Below are 18,000 nucleotides of genomic sequence, written 5' to 3' on the forward strand. Positions count from 1 at the left end.
CCCAAAGGGCACGTTGTTCTAGTGCCCCCAGCGGCGGTGAGGGGTGGTGTGGAGGGAGGAGACAGACACCCAAAGGGCACGTTGTTCTAGTGCCCCCAGCGGCGGTGAGGGGTGGTGTGGAGGGAGGAGACAGACACCCAAAGGGCACGTTGTTCTAGTGCCCCCAGCGGCGGTGAGGGGTGGTGTGGAGGGGGGAGACAAACACCCAAAGGGCACGTTGTTCTAGTGCCCCCAGCAGTGGTCATTTAAACAACTAAAACTATGACCAAACATGTTCGTCGACAACCTTTTTATCACTGACAAAAACTAAATAAAAACTAATTCAAATCAGACCTGTCTGAAGTGAGTGGTACTGTACTGTACTGTACTAGCCCTCCTCCCTGGCCTTTGTGTGTCTGTGTCTGTGTGTTAGGCTGTGCAACAGTGACACTTGGTGGTGAACAAATGCTATAACGCTATTTTCGTGCTTGGACAGACCCAGGGACCCAAGGACCCAGGGACACACATAGCTGTCTATAGAAGTGGTTGCACCACTCAAAAACTAAGCTATGATGATTAAAACTAAATAATATTGACCATTTCGTCGACAAATAAAAACTAGACTAAAATGTTAGCGGGGGGACTGGTGGAGAAGAGATCCAGTAGGACTAAAACACAAGCCATTTTATATTTGGTTGCTTGGTTATGCGTTTGAAGATCGGCTATTTTGTGTAAGTGTAAAATCAGCCATTACGACGTCATCAAAGTCGGCCAAAAGTCGGTTTTGTTGACGAAATGAACCGTGGATTTAGTCTATAATCTTATATTTGATATGACTCTACAGTGGAAGTAAAAGTATTGCAAATTGGATATACTCCAGTAAAGCAGTGTTGTTTTTGGCAGCAATTTTTTATTATAGTTTTAGTCAAAGTCTTTTGAATAGTTTTCATTTAGTTTTAATCATATTTTAGTCACCAGGAATGTCTTAGTTTTAGTAGTAGTAATAGTTTTAGTCGACTAAATATCATAAGATTTTAGTCGACTAAATCTACGGGCCTTGATGCCGTCGTAATGACAGATTTTACACTTTCTGAAAATAGCCGATCTACAAGCTCACAAAAGTGTAAAGTGCAAAATGACTTACACTGGATAACTTGTCCACTAGTCCCTTCCTAACATTTTAGTCTAGTTTTTATTTGTTGACGAAATTGTCAGTATATTCAGTCTTAGTTTTAGCCATCGTAGCTTAGTTTTCATTTGGTTTCAATGCAGTTTGCGTCAGTGAAAAAAGGTGGTCGACAAACGTTTTTCATCTTAGGTTTTAGTCGACGAAATCAACACTGCAGTAAAGTCAAGAATACCTAAAAGGTTCACTCAAGTACAGTACTTTGTTACGTTCCACCACTGCAACCTTTCACTGTTCATTCCACTGACAGCAGGACATTTAGCTGGTCCAGATCTCAGGGGAGAAATCCAGCTGGCAGACGCAATGAAATTATAGTTTCATTTGCAATTCAATAAGCCTCCTCTGCATGAAAGCTACATGACACTTATTGTCAAGCCCAGGTTGTAAACTGCCCTGAAAATTCTAACCTTTCATTATCTTGTCGTTTTATATCCTAAAATGACTTTCTGGGAAAGATGTTAGAGAGGCCAAAATCAAAGTCTAGACTCCGAGAGTGCTCGGAATGCTGCTCTACAAATCAATATTGGCATAGAAAACGACACGCTGCTCCACGCGCACGCGAGCACGCGAGCACGCACGCACGCACGCACGCACGCACGCACGCACGCACACCTCAGGGCTAAGAAGCAGTACTGTACATGTTTACAGTAAGCTGGGACCAATGGTGCTTTCAGGGTCATAAGGCTGCTTGAAAAAGTGCAAACTACTGATCTAGAAGGGATTTGTAGAATCGGCCTCAGGTCCTAATGGGTGAAGTGATGTCAACTAGTCATAGGTACAGAATTCATGATGCAATGTGTGTCGAATCATCTAGAATCGTGAGAATCCCGATTTCACCCGACATGCTTATCCAATAAACTGTAATCTGACAACTCAAATGCATGGCAAAACAAACATGGTGCACAACATTTTGACTTGTTGTGTCCAATCGATGAGTGACCAAAAGAACAAAATGTGTGAAATCCCACAGATACTCGCTCTAAAACACACACAATTATTCTCAAGGACAGGCTTAGTACAGTACGTGCTATAAGGAGTCTCCTCAATTAGTATGCTCTTTGATTTTGAATACCTGGTGTAATTCTCAGACATGAGAAAGTAACACACGCTTTGCTTGCGTGTGTGTATGCACGTGAGTGTGTGTGTGAGTGTGAGTGTGAACGTGAGTGTGTGTGTGTGTGTGTGTGTGCACGTGAGTGTGTGTGAGTGTGTGTGTGTGTGTGTGTGTGTGTGTGTGTGTGTGTGTGTGTGTGTGTGTGTGTGTGTGTGTGTGTGTGTGTGTGTGTGTGTGTGAGTGTGTGTGTACCTGCTTGCACAGGGTAACGGCGTCGGCGTGCAGTCTGGCTCTCAGCTGGGGATCCAACTGGACGGCAGGAGCAATCTCCACAACCTGCAAACAGTTGTAAATGCCATATTTCAATGTCAGAACAATTCCGTATGCGTTACATTACAGTGTGTATTAATACCCTAATTTATGCTAGTAGTATGTTGTAGCCCGGCAACACGACACTCTATTCTCGTCGGCAAACATGGAAAAGATTTGGTAGGCAGGTTTCTAAACTATCCTTCTGAGCCCACCAATGAGAGCACTTGTTTGAACATAAGGTTGAAAATTTGTTCTCAAAATGTCATGCCATAGTTAACATTAACCGTCTTGCCGCCAGCATTAACATTGCGCATTGCCAAGATTTTATCGCGCGTAACACTTATTTTGAAGAGCCAAATATCCGTAACTGCGTGTTACAATGACAATATGCTGTGTGTGGCGTCCTGACCGGTTGTTGTTCTCTCGGTCTGTGGTGGAAAAAACCCGACCGCAAATATCACAGCGCCTGCTGTCGGCCGTTGAAAAACCTTGCTTTCACCAGAAACGACATTCATTGCTCCGATTTGGAGATACAGGCATCTGAACGCGGCCACTGTCCCACTTGGACTGTTGTGCTAACGAACCGTAGCTAACGATACGATCGGATCAAAACATGGATTAAAGAATATAAACCCCTGGAAAACGTAGCTACGGTTCTGGCAGGCTAGACGATTAATTTAACACAGTTTTCTACGGTTGTGACGGGCTGCGTGTTAAGTATAGTTAACTAGCTCAGGTTTTTGTGTGCATTAGGGTGTACATATGGATATATGTATACTCGTATTACTTTTGAAGAGCACTTCTTTGAAGAGCAGCTTAATTGGCACAGAATCCAGCAAGTCATTTCAGTTACAGAGGGGTGGGAGTTTATACGTTTTTACTTCTTCTCACTCCTTTTCGGATATGCTTAGATTTTTTTTTCTTGCTATATTTTAACTATTTATTTTAATTGTTTTTCCTTGTGATGCGAAATGCAAGGAATTGTTTCTGTTTTATTGGCATATTCGAAATAAACATGACAAACAAACAAAGATGAGACTTTTAGTTGACTATACTAAGTATATTAAAGTATTAACTTTTAATCACACTGACTGACTGACCCTTTTGGAAGACGTTATTCTTTTTTCTGGTGGCTTATCTGATTAGCTGCACACTGCCAGACAAGATCAATCTATCCAAGACAGATAATTGATTCCTAAAACTTAATTTTAATTGAAATGATATAGAAATCACATTTAAACCTAAAAATAAATAAAAAAGAAACGCCACTTGGAAGCTGCCTAGAGAAAAACGCACCCGCCGTTTGAAATACTGTTCTTAACAAGAAACTATGCTTGTTCTGATATTCAGAAAGATCTCCGATTAAGGACATGGGCAGATTAGGATTAAAAGGACATCAAAGAGAAAACCGCGTCGGAGCGAACGGCACGGCTAACATGATTATCAGTTGTAATCTCATTAACCCATTCTGACCCGAGATCAGATTCTAAAAAATGTCTTCTACATCCTGACAGTTTTCTGAAAAAGCTGTTTCTATGTCAGTGGTTCTTCGATTTTTCAAAAATAGCAGATCTACAAGCTCGCGGTGGCGCGCTATGAGCTTGTAGATCTGCTATTTTTCAATAGCTAAAGCATAACGTAATGCTAACACCAAAAGGGGTTCCCGCCCAAAATGGGTTAAAGATGGCAAGGGAAAGTGATGAAATATACCATTATAATAGCAGTGTAGTGGTGCATTGTAATGGAGTATGTTGTGCATTGTACATTAATGGAATATGACAGGTGATACTGTCAGCTTGCCCTGATGAAAGCATTGTTAAACTGATTAACAGACTGCCAGACGATGGGCTTCTAATTCATTATTATAGTACCCATGGAATAAAGCAAAAATAAACTCTCACGACATCTCGTCGGGCCAAGTCCTAATCTGTGATTTTGTGAAACAGCATGAAAGGAGTCCCCCCCCCCCCCCCCCCCCCCCCCCCCCACACACACACACTATTTCCTAAAGAATTGGCACGATATGTAGAATGGTGATGGTGTTATGGTCGTTCTAAAGCCATTACGTTCTTGCAGTTCTACTTGAAGAAATGGCCAATTGGGGCTTTACCCTTTGCTTTTAATGAAATATATGAGACCATTAGGGTTTTATGAAACCCTAATGAAGCTTCTGAACATTAGTTTGACCACTTAAAATAATCTTTAATCTTTAAATAACCGAAAGTAGCTTTCTTCCAAATTACTGAAATTAGTCGTCCACTGTGGCAAATACCAATACAAATTTTGTATTGGCTTATTTATAGAATAAATTTCCCAAAAGGAGCAACTTGGACACTCATGCATGAAGGAAGCATGAGTTCAAGTCCGTTGCTCTCCCCAGGTTGGCGGAGGGTGTGTAGAGCCCAGGATCACATTAGATAATTGACACAGGGAATACATGAAATGGGCCACTCCTGCAAACTTTAGATGTCAGTCTTAGCCAATCATGATAGAATATTAAAAAAAAAAAAAAAACGCACAGATCCGCCGTCTTGATCCCATGACTATAAAGATCATGTGTATCGATTTGTGTGATCTTTGGAAAAATCTGAAGGACTAATATAAAAAAAATCACACCCGTGTGAACCGAGTGGTGCAAATACCACCCCCCCCCCTCTCTGTCTCTCTGTCTCTCTCTCTCTCTCTCTCTCTCATTAGCAGGCAACATGCAGCACTATCTCTCTCTCTCCGTTTCTGGCACAACAGCGCCACTTTTGGTACTCATTGGTACTGACTGGTGCTCATAGTCACACACAAACACGGACACGGACATTGCTGTTCGTTGGAGTGGTTGCACCACTCAAAAATGTGTTTGACATAATCGGCCTGCTGGTGGCACTATAAAAGGCAGAATAGTGCAGTTATAGGTAAAGATGTGACTGGGCTTCTTATAGCGCCACCACAAGGCTGAGTTAAAAAATCTAAACAAACTTCGAACCCTTAGATCTCCACAACACGACGCGTTGTGAGCTTGTAGATCGGCTATTTTCATCAAGTGTAAAATGGCTTTTACTTACACTGGATCTCTTGTCCACTAGTCCCTTCCTAACATTTTAGTCTAGTTTGTATTTGTTGACGAAATTGTCAATATATTTAGTCTTAGTTTTAGTCATCATAGTTTTCATTTAGTTTCCACTTAGTTTGTCAGTGAAAAAAGGTATTAAAAAAAAAAACGCCAGGCTTGTTTTTAACATGACCTTTTCATTGTGATGCGGCTGCCCTTCCGCTCACTCTTTAGTCTTCACCACACACACACACACACACACACACACACACACACACACACCCTTAATTAGGCAGAAAGGTCATCCTAAAGATAATCTCAAATAACGATGTATGAAACAAAAATGGAAACGTTTCCATCAAGTTAATAACTTCACCTTTTGGTGTCTGCGTTGAATGGAACAGTCTCTCTCGTAGAGGTGGATGACATTACCATACTTATCACCTAGAGAGAGAGAGAGAGAGAGAGCAAAAGACGGAGAGAATTAGTTGTGGGAAGAGAAGAAGAGAGAGGAAGAGATAGGTGGGTGGGGGGGCGTCAGGTGAGAAGAGAGGTGGAGTGAGAATAGAAATGAAGTCGATGAAGAGTGATGACAGAAGGGGGGGGGGGGGTGGAGGAGGAGGAGGAGGGGAGGGAGGTGAAAATCAAGCCAAGTGCGAAAGAGGAAGGAGGCATAGAGAGGGAACAGAAGGAGCGAGGGAGGGAGGGAGGGAGGGGAGAGGAGTGGAGAGTGAGTGTGGGGGGGGGGGGGGGGATGAGAGAGAGTGACGTGACTTTTAACAGGTAATTCAGAAAATACACAAGATCCCTGGCATACCCTGCAGACATCTATTAATCACCATCTCCCAACACACACCACCAGCATGCATGAACACACACACACACACACACACACACACACACACACACACACACACACACACACACACACACACACACACACACACACACACACACACACACACACACACACACACACACACACACACACACACACACACACACACACACACACACACACACACACACACACAGTATGCCTTAAACACAGAATGAATATTACAGACACAGCATGCATTACAGGCACACTGGTAGTACATGAGCCCCAAATGCTGGCGCAATCACAAAGAAAACAAGCAGCCACCCGCACGTACGCGTCGCACACACACACACACACACACACACACACACACACACAGGAATGAACACCTGGGAGACACGATGCTCTGGAACGTATGCAGATTTATGTGTACAGCGATGCACACAGACCACCAAGGAGACAGCCATGCACCCAGAGACATCCGAATGAAATGCACGCACGCACACACACACACACAAAGAGTAAAATATCATGCATAGACAATCTGTAAAAGTCAGTGTTGAATTTCGGTTCTATAACATTGAGCGGTGGTGCAGCCACATCCTCTAACGAGAAGAAATTGTGAGGAATGAGTGGCAAGTACCTCGATATCGATATTGTGGCAATAATATTGCTAATAATAGTTTCATATCACAATATTATGATATCCAAAATCCCAGTTGTGAGCTTGTAGATCGGCTATTTTCAGCATGCAACCACGTGTAAAATGACTTGTGTCTTTTACTTATACTATTTATTTATTAATTTATTGTTGGCGAAATTGTGAATATATTTAGTCTTCAAGGTCTTCAAGATAGTTCAGATTTTTTTTAACTTAAGCTGTATGAAATACTTGCCATTCATATAGTGGTTTGGTGAAATATTAAGTAGTTCCGGTCATTTTGTGGGGGGAACTGGGGCCACGCACTAAAAGTAAATTAAACGTCATTTGTATTGTTTACCTATTTCTAAAATATTAGTGCAACTTTCGTTCATTTTTTACCCCTCTATCACACGGAACTATGTTTTTTGTGTCCACATCACTACGCCCAAAAATAGTTCCATGTGATAGAGGGGTCAAAGTTGAACGAAAGTTGTGCTAATATTTTAGAAATAGGTCAACAATAGAAATTACGTTAGTTTTGTGAATTAATTTACTTTTACTGCGTGGCCCCAGTGCCCCCCACAAAATAACGGAACTACTTATATTGACCAAAACCAGAGCAGAACTCAGCTTAAGTTAAAAATATCTATCCCTTTAATTTTAGTCATCATAATGTAGTTTTAATTTAGTTTCCATTTAGTTTTCGCCAGTGAAAAAACGTACACTCAACACTGACATGTACACAAACACACACAGGTCACAATACAATTGTCAAGCCAGCCATCCAGGCAGACATTCACTAAATACAGCACAAACAATATGCCCACAGACATACATGCATACCAAGGCAGACTGAGGACATAATACTCACCGAGGATCTGGACTTCAATGTGTCTCGGCTTCTCGATGAACTTCTCTACGAACAGAGCTCCATTTCCGAAGGCTGTCAGGGCTTCTGAGTAGGCACGCTGGTAGTTCTCCTCAAGTTCCTTACAGATTGAAAAACACCAAAATATCCATTAGGTCCGATGTCTTGGTGTTATATAGCGCATCAAGGGTACTGTCTGATACATTGCCCTTGAATACGATTAAGGATTACTTAAGTCATTAAAGTAATCTCACAATTCATATCGCACACACCATACATGTAACTTTCATTAGCCCTCAAAAGAAAAAGTTCCAGGGGCCACAAGGGGGTGCTCCACCAGTTGAATACCCCTGTTGTAGTCCCTGAACATGCACATACATTGCATTATTACGTGCACAATCACGATTGCACACAAACGTTATCCAGGAGCTTTGCTTGGTGGCGCCAGGGGTAATTTGGGAGCAGATGGGGGAAACACACAGAGGTGATGGGCAGGCAGTGAGATAAGAGGCACCGTTTCACATTCTCTGGTAATTTCACCATGATTCCCGAACAAACAGAAAATTAATGACGTTGAAAATGGAAAGAATTAAGAGATGCAGACACACAGGCGCAATGTTTGGATGGGAGCTCAAAGTGCTGGATAAGGGTTTCAGTCATTGGAGCAAGCTGTTAAAATTCCACACTTGTACTTCATTAGTCTCGCATTGCCAGATGATCAGATATCTGCCTACCTATGTGTCTGGGGACTTATAAATGCAAGGTAGTTGCTAACATCGGCGAAAACAGCCTCTGATAAATATATACACCTACGGCTTTGGAAAACAACCCTGTGACCTCCCAAAGCCTTTGCAATGGTTCTGCAACGCAACTAACTAACAACTAATAGTTTCCACCCAGTTTCAGCACCTGAAGCAGGGCGATTGACATTTAGATCAGGGGTCTTCAACGTTTTTCAGGCAAAGGACCCCCCCCCCACACACACACACACACACTACATATTGGACGATTTTAGTTGTTTTTAGATTAAATCGGCATCGGTTCGATTAATCAATCAGACCGATTAATAAATCGGTCCGATGAATCTGTCTGTCTTTACAGATAAACAAGTAACAAGTAACAGCTTGAACAGATCTACAAGCTCACAATATTAAATATAAAGGTATTCAAGTTCAATCTGACTTGCCTAAGCCTGCAGTGCAGATACCCTGTTACATGTATTTTTCAGAATGGACAAAATTATTATAATTTTTCAATACAGAATGAGATCATATCGACATCGGTAGCACTTTTTGTAGACTTAGATAGCATTTTATGTAGACAGCACTAGAATTTAATTGTATGTAGTCATAGCACTTTATAGTATATATGTATAGCATAGTATAGTATATACAGTATGTATAGTTTATATGTATAGTTTCATTATAGAGATATTCCACTGTTACGTTCTTAGCTTATGCATGTTTCATGATAACTACTTTTTATGTATGTGATGTATTCCCATGCTTTTTGTTCTTGCTTAATGTAAATCGCTCTGGATTAAGAGCGTCTGCTAAATGCCTAAATTGTAAATTGTAATTTCTCATCAGCACATCCCTACGACACGCTGGTCATGATTGTGTGGTGGTGGCCCCGCCACACAATCTGTTTAGAGACCGACTTGTGGGTCTACACTTGCATTAGTTGATGAGCACATTCACATCATAACCGGCAGGCTCGTGTAACCACCTGGGGGTTTCCTTTGGGTTGATGGAAAAACTAGATTAACTCATAAGTGGGCCTAACATAAGGAGGTAGACGTGCTCTTCACAAGACCCACTGGGACAAACCCAAGAGACAAAAAGCTCCATTTCAGATTACAACACATGTGTTGTTATTCAATATCTTATAGAGTCCATATTAAATAAATGTAAATGACTTTGAGAAATGTTTTGTCCAGAAACATTTTATTCAGGAAGTAAAAATCCCCTATTTAACAGCTGCCGCAAATGCCATTTAATCCATCCAAAACATATTTTGTAAGCGAGGATCGTATCATTTGAGAAATGATGTGCAAATCTGGCTTGTTTTGACCCAAAAAGAAGAATCCAAGATATTAGCGATAGCCATACATGGGGAAGACTGGATCATCACCTAGATCTGCATGAGCCGGCCAGCAACTCTACATCTGACCTCAAACCCTTAGATTTACATATGTGTGGAGCTGACCTGAATACAGATAATTCTGGGGGTCCTTGAAATGAAATAGTTTTGAGAACCACTGATATAGAAACATAGGTTTTTCAGAAAACTGTCATGATTTAGCCCATTCTGGGCGGGAATCCCTTTTGGTGTTTATAGCATTATGTTATACTTTAGCTATTGAAAAATAGCAGACCTACAAGCTTGTAGTTCTGCTATTTTTGAAAAGTCTTGAAAATGTGGTGCAAATCTTTGAATATTTCTTTCAGAGCAAACGTTTTAAGTCAAATCTTTGCTTCTAGGGGGTCCCTGGAACAACATATTTTCAGATGGGGGTCGGTGGCCAATTACATATATTTGTGAGGGTACTTGACATGAACATGCTTGAGAACCACTGACATAGAAAGTCAGAATTTAGAAGGCATTTGTAGAATCTGGTGTCAATGGGCTAAGTGGTCAGTTGGTCACATGTATTCGTTAGGAGGTCTCTGCTCACCTCATACTCTTTGACCACCCTCATTCCTCTTCCTCCTCCGCCGTAGGCCGCTTTGAAGATGATGGGGAAGCTGTAGGTGTCGGCAAACACCTTGGCCTCACTGAGACTGGCTATAGGACCGTCTGTTCCTGGGACCACTGGCACACCTGGACACAGACAGACAGACAGAGAGAGAGAGAGAGAGAGAGAGAGAAATAGCAATAAAAAAAGAGCAAAGGAGGTCAGAAAAGGAGAAAGTGCTGGGGAGAAAACGTTAAAGATGGGATCCCCTAAAACATGACCATCAGGTACTATGATTACACTTGTACAGTGCACAAACAGTGTTAAAATTATGTTTTTAACTTTTTATGTGACCACACCCACCAGTTCAATTAAGTTCACCTTAGCACCACCCAACTGAACTTAAGCCTCGCCCCCAGCTGTGTGTTGTATGATAATAGTTAGGGTTAGGGTTATGAAGTCATAAAAATTGGGCCTTGTGTGTGTGTGTGTGTGTGTGTGTGTGACTGTGTGTTAGTGTTGTAGTCGAGACCACCTAAAGCGAGACCAAGACAAGACCAAGACCTAGCAGGGTCGAGACCGAGACCGAGACCAAGACCGCTGCGAGCCTAGGGGGCCGAGACCAAGACTTGGCATCGACCGGGTTAACGGTGCCGGAGATTAGCTGGTCACAGACGGACGGACGGACGGACGGACGGACACACGGAGTGCAAAACATACTCTCTCCCCATGCCTTCGGCCTGGTGGAGACAATAACATGTAGGCTACCGAATTTCAATAGACTAGATTAGACGTGTGCTCTTCTTTGGACCGATATGAACGCCATGCAGCGCTGTGCTCCGTAGACAGCTGTTAATGAATTAATGTTGGCTCCTCTCATTCTCGGTCCTTGCGATCGGGTTGATATAATAGAACGTTTTGCATCTCGTCTCGAGTGGTCTCGGTGGAAGAGTGGAACTAGTATTTTGTTTTGTTCTTGTCCTTCACCAGCTGGAGAAAAGATGGACTTATGTCACGCCTCCATCACACACAGCCCATCACTGTAGTTCCCTATATACCTGCGGCGATGGCCAGGGAGCGAGCCTCCACTTTGTCCCCCATCTTGCGCACCGTCTCAGGGGTGGGCCCGACAAACATGATTCCCGCGTCCACACATGCCTGGGCGAAGTCTGCACGCTCTGACAGGAAACCATAACCAGGATGAATGGCATCAACGTCGTTATCCTAGGGAGAGAGAGAGAGAGAGAGAGAGAGAGAGAGAGAGAGAGAGAGAGAGATTTATTCACATAAAGACTCTGACTTACAAAGTAGCAGTAAGATGTCACAGAGAGAGAAACTCAGAGAGGCAGGGGGGGCAGAGGTTACCCGAGAATGGAAGGATACAGAGAGAGAGAGATAGAGCGAGAGAGAGAGAGAGAGAGAGGAGCATATCTCTGCTGTCCGGAGGAAACCTCATAACTCAGAAATTTTCATTTTTAAGGAAATTAATAAAACCTTGTATTTTTTAAACGATGCAATACTGCCTCATCAAAGTTGGTGTTGTGACATTAGATATTGTCAATTACTTGCATGAGAAGGAGAGAGGTGGTGGAGTTTTAGCAGACAGTTTGAGGGTCCAATGGAGTTAAGAGGTTTTGTCCAATAGTACTACTTCCCATTGTTTCAATATTTTCGAAACAACACACAGATGTAAAGGGTGCTCAATAGCACTGATTTATGGAAGAAAATTGAGTTATGTGGTTTCCTCCGGACAGCAACGATATGTAATTTCGATTTGTCATTCTCTGATGCATTTATGCACTTCTGAGCTAATAGAGTATTGAGCCGGTCAACACTTCACCCTGTTTAACCCATTTAGGCCTGACGTCAAAATAAAAAAAAACGTTCGCTCTGAAAGAATATATAATTCAAAGTTTTGTGCCGCGTTTTTACGATTTTTCAAAAAATAGCTAAAGTATAACATAATGCTTAGTTAAAACACCAAAAGGGTGTCCAGAATGGGTTAAACATGACAGACATTTAGTTATGGCCGTTCCTCGTGACGTTTGACCTCCTCTGACTCGTGGAGGTGGAGGAACCGGAGCCCTGCAGAGAATTTACCCTCTGTAGTGCTGTGGAGAATGTTTGCCTAACAATTACTTTTGGAATTGTGGGAGTTTTAACACACATTATTTAGCAAAATGCACACACACTCTAGTTAAAAGGCCCATACCAACAACATCAATGCAGTATTATGTCACTGCCAATTCTTTAAGAGTATATTTTTTCTTTTCTTTTTTTAAAATAATAAAGCATTGAAATTGGAATGGGATTATAGAGGGGAACTGACAGCCCTATGCTGCCAACGATGTAGATCTACACGTCATCTCAAACCCAACGCGTGACTGCCATGGATGTAGAACATCTGGTGTTGTCACCGATTACACTAGAGCAGTTCCCAAAGTGGGGTCCGGGGACCCCTAGGGGTACTTGAGGGAGTTCCAGGGGGTCCCCCAGCTAAATGATAGTTATAGGAACCAAATAGACCCTTATGGGTCTGTAACTCAGAGAGAACTAGAAAAAGTGCCCTTCCGGGCACAGGTCTCCACCAGGAGGATAGGAGTGTGTGTGATGTTTGGCAAAATGTTTAGGAGGATGTTTTTTTTTATTTGTTTTTGCAACAATCTTCTTCATTTTGTTGAGGAAATGCAGAGCCAGATCACTCATAGCATCTCTAAGGATAGAATTCTGGATGAGCAGGACATGTGCAGCATTTTGTACAAAACGGGCCACTCCTGAAAACTTTGGAAGGCAATCTTAGCCAATCAGTGTACAATCTGAGAAATCCAACAGACTCGTCTTGATCACATGACTACAGAGATCATGTGTACCGTTTGCCATTTCTTCATACGCCTTTGATGGCAATTGGATGATTTGAGGCATTTTGTTCCAAAAATGTGTTTTGCAAAAATCAACCTGTTGGTGGCGCTATAACAGGCCAATGTGAAAAGGGTGGGATATATTCCTCAGCCTAGTAAGAAAATGTGTGAAAGATTTCACGTAAATTGCATGCTGCGTTCATGATTTGAGGCTTTTGTTCAAAACGGGGCAATCTTGCAAACTGTGAAAGCCAATTATAACCAATTAGGATGGAATATGAAATATGGGACAGATCCAACTTGAGCACATGACCATAGAGATACTGTGTAACGATTTGTGAGATTTTTGAACAGAATCTGGAGGAGTAATATCAAAAAATGTGTTTTACAAAAGTCGGCCTCCTGGTGGCGCTATAAAAGGCAGATGCGGAAAATGCAGGTCAAAGGTTTGTCCTCGGCCTCTGGGGAGTGTGCATGCAACGTTTCACGCAGATCGGTGCAGTTTTAGGTAACAAATGTGAAAAGCTGCCTCATGGTGGCGCTATAACAGGCCGTTCTGGAAAATGTGGGGCAGAGGTTCATCGTTGGCATCCAGGGAGTGTGTGTGCAAAGTTTGGCATCGACCGGGTTAACGGTGCCGGAGATTAGCTGTTCACAGACGGACGGAAGGACGGAAGGACGGACACACGGACGGAGTGCAAAACATACTCTCTCCCCATGCCTTCGGCCTGGTGGAGACAACAAATGGAACCAAACGGACCCGTTATTCCATTTGTTTGGGAACCACTGCACGAGAGGGACAATGCAGAAAGAAATCCAACACTGAGAGGGACGAGACTAATATCCATACAGTGATATTAGTAACACTGAGAGGGACGAGACTAATATCCATACATTGATATTAGTAACACTGAGAGGGACGAGACTAATATCCATACAGTGATATTAGTAACACTGAGAGGGACGAGACTAATATCCATACAGTGATATTAGTAACACTGAGAGGGACGAGACTAATATCCATACAGTGATATTAGTAACACTGAGAGGGACGAGACTAATATCCATACAGTGATATTAGTAACACTGAGAGGGACGAGACTAATATCCATACATTGATATTAGTAACACTGAGAGGGACGAGACTAATATCCATACAGTGATATTAGTATCGCTACACGAGGCTAGAGAAGAATACCCCCGAAATCACATGATCCAAACAAAAACTCCAGACCACCCACTCAAACGCTAACAGATTTATAAAAATGCTTCTATGTGTCTGATTTATTTCCCCCCTCCCCAGATTGCGTTTTTGGTGAAAACAAGCCATATTCAACTGCTAATAACAAAAGAATGGCAGATCACGGTTACAATATTGTTTTTTTGTTTGTTTTTTGAGTGGTGCAAACCACTCCAACAACCAGCTTTGTCTGTATGTTTGTGTACCTGTGTTCGTGTCCGTGCACAGGTGAGCATGGTTACCATGGTCACTGACATTACGTCAGACCACAGCTGATCAGGCTATATAAGACCTTGCACCACTCAGTTCACACGGGTGTGATTTTTTTTTTCAGGTGGAAAGAAGAGAGACGGGACATCATTTATTTACGTTCGCGTTGAAAAAGGAAAACAGAAAACGGTGGATCTTGAAAGATGAGTAAAAACGCTGGCAGTAAAGTGAATATTTATCACTGTCAACTCAATTGATGGATGTGGGGGAAAAAAAACAATAACTGAAAATACACACTCAAGGAGTGAGTTCAAGAGAAAGAACAGATTCAGACGGAACCCACACACAAAATACAGCCAGTTGGACCCCGTAGAGAGAGCTATGCCATAGGGAAATGGAGACGCATGCAGATTCTGAGTAGCAGGCATGCACACACACATACAGTACAGATGGAGTAGATAAAGCCATCTCTAGGCCAGTTAGGGCCATCTGGACGTGGACACCAGGCAGGCTATAATTAAGGGCTGTCCCATTGTTTGGAGTGTCGTCACTGGCGAACTGGCCACGTAGAGACACAAACACACTTGCGCGTACATACACGCATGCACACACGCACACACAGGCACACACACAGGACACAGAATGAGGGTCTCTGCGCCTGGCACTGGCAGCACACTCTTACTAAGTCATACTCCGTAAGGAATGCATGCACAACTGCATGTGCGCTCACAGCAGATAAAAGATACGGATAAAAAGACAAAATGTAAGAATCATAAGTAGGGAAAATAGAACATCGGGAAATGTTTGAGCAAAGACAATTATGAGAGAACACCCACACACACACACACACACACACACACACACACACACTTTCCTCGCTGGCACGACTGCCTGCCGCCCAGCTGGGCAGACAGATCGCAAAGAAATTAGTAGGACGGCCCCAACTTGGCTGGCCAGCCAGACACCCGCACAGAAAATTAGAAAGCAAAGTATGCCGATAGAAAAAAAACGCTAGTGAACAATTGGCGACGGATGGTAAACGCACAGAGGGAGGGAAGGATAGTCTCATTGCTCTGTACGAGTTCCATTTCTGAAGCACTATTACTCAAAAAATATTTTGGCTGGTGGTGCCCATGGCACCTCAGCATAATACATAATACATTTTATTTTGTCAATACATAATTGGATAAGATTTAAGAGACTCGAGAAAAAAAGTCTAAATGGAATTGTTAGCATCATGTAAAAGAGATTAATAATGCAATGAAATGCCAAAAACTATTGAGCATATTTATGAAGAGTGGAGAGGTTAACTTGCAAATTGGACTTTAGTGCAGTACAGCACACACACATATCCACAGTTTAACCCATTTTGGGCGGAACCCCTTTTGGTGTTAGCATTGTTATGCTTTAACTATTGAAAAATTGCAGACCTACAAGCTCATAGCGCGCCACCGAGTGGCGCGCTATGAGCTTGTAGGTCTGCTATTTTTGAAAAATCGAAGAACGACTGACATAGAAACATAGCTTTTTCAGAAAACTGTCAGGATGTAGAAGACATTTTTAGAATCTGATCTCAGGTCAAAATGGGTTAACTCAAGAGTATAAGAAGACACCCTCTTCTAATAAAAAATGGTGAGACTTCCTTATGGATAATAACCAATGTCTTGCCGAGGCGGTGGATCGGAGTTTATGGATTCACAAAATGTGGAGGGAAAAAAATATTCATATAAATAAATATATATATAAGAATCATAAGTAGGGAAAATAGATCAGGACATTTTTGAGCAAAGAAAATTATGAGAGAACACCCACACTCACACACTCACATATATACTTCTTTTGCTTGCTGTTAGCATGCGTAAAACAATTGGTGCTTATAATAAGTCCAGTGGTTTGTAAAATTAGCCACAGACGGATCTCTTCTAGACGTTCACATTAGTGGAATACACAGTGGAGAGCGTGCCTCTCAGACCGTGAACTCAACATCGGACTGGCTCAATGAGCGCCGCGTGGCAAACATTTCATACATACATTTACTGTACTTAACCCATTTACTTTTACTCAAGTACATTTTACTTAACACATTCCCTCCCGTTACTATAGAGCGTCGCAGTCCCGCCCCCCTACCGGGGCCCAGGGAATTATTCTCCGTTCATTTTCCTCATGGACTTTTCAAAAAGTGTTTATTTAAAGACCTTTTAAGCGTCGTACAAAGCCAACTCTTGTCGTGACAAATCATGACAACACACAAACATTTTTGGGCCAAAAACATAATTAGAAAGAAGAAAAAAACTGCAGGTTACAACACTTTTGTTGTTTTTCTTCTTTGTAATTATTTGTTTGGTCCAACAAATTGTGTTTATTGTCATGATTTGTCACAACTCGAGTTGGCTTTGTCCGCGGCGTAACCGTCTTTAAATAAATACTTTTTGAAATGTCTATGGGAAAAATGCATTGGGAATCATTTCCTGGGCCTGGCGTCGTCATGACAGGGGGCGGGACTGCGACGCTCTATAGGCGGGATTGTGAGGCCAGTGCCAGTGTAATGCGAAAAAAGTGTAATGCGAAAAACGCAGAACCCGGCCCGACCCAGAAGTGATAGCCCTCCCTCCATATTTCAGCCACATCCTCATTCTATAGGCTGTGTGTCGATGCGTGATGGATTAACTTTTTTATAAGGTCCCAAAGATCGCGGTTTGTCTCATTTTGAGGAAAAAAATGACAAGCGGTGCGTGCACGTCGGATCGGGATGTAGGTGTTTCTACCATGCGAGTAAAAAAAAATATAAAAATAAAATACAAAATAAAATATTATTTTTAATGCTGGATTAATGCTTATTAATCAAATCTCGTAATCTTGTGGATGGCACCGTTGGATACAATAGCTAGATGATCTCGTTCAGGGCTCAGGCACAGATTCGGTTAAGTAAAACATTTGAGTACTTTTTCCACCACTACAAAAAAAAAGTGTTCAGGGTTAGATATAACTGCAGTAAGTGAGTACGGGGTGTGGCGTTACCTTGGCGACTTTGATGATGTCAGGAATGTGCAGGTACGCAGCGACAGGTGGCAGACCTTTCCCGATCAGGTAAGCCTCATCTGCCTTCTGCC

The 18,000-nt window shown here is 42.3% G+C and overlaps 1 protein-coding gene across 1 annotated transcript in view; it reads right to left on the reverse strand.

Moving 5' to 3' along the window:
- The window catches only part of LOC306914310 (pyruvate carboxylase, mitochondrial-like), a gene marked incomplete at its 3' end in the record, with an annotated part of 95,336 nt that overhangs the window by 44,643 nt on the left and 32,693 nt on the right, over nt 1–18,000 (reverse strand). Inside the window, exons 4-9 of the mRNA XM_079491307.1 lie at nt 17,909–17,999; nt 11,641–11,806; nt 10,583–10,728; nt 7,909–8,026; nt 5,951–6,018; nt 2,472–2,555 (exon numbers count right to left, since the gene is read on the reverse strand). Coding sequence (XP_079347433.1) covers nt 2,472–2,555; nt 5,951–6,018; nt 7,909–8,026; nt 10,583–10,728; nt 11,641–11,806; nt 17,909–17,999 — 673 coding nt within the window. The remainder of the gene's footprint in view (nt 1–2,471; nt 2,556–5,950; nt 6,019–7,908; nt 8,027–10,582; nt 10,729–11,640; nt 11,807–17,908; nt 18,000) is intronic.

Source organism: Electrona antarctica (genome assembly GCF_951216825.1).
Source record: "Electrona antarctica genome assembly, chromosome: 21".
Classification (NCBI taxonomy): Eukaryota; Metazoa; Chordata; class Actinopteri; order Myctophiformes; family Myctophidae; genus Electrona; species Electrona antarctica.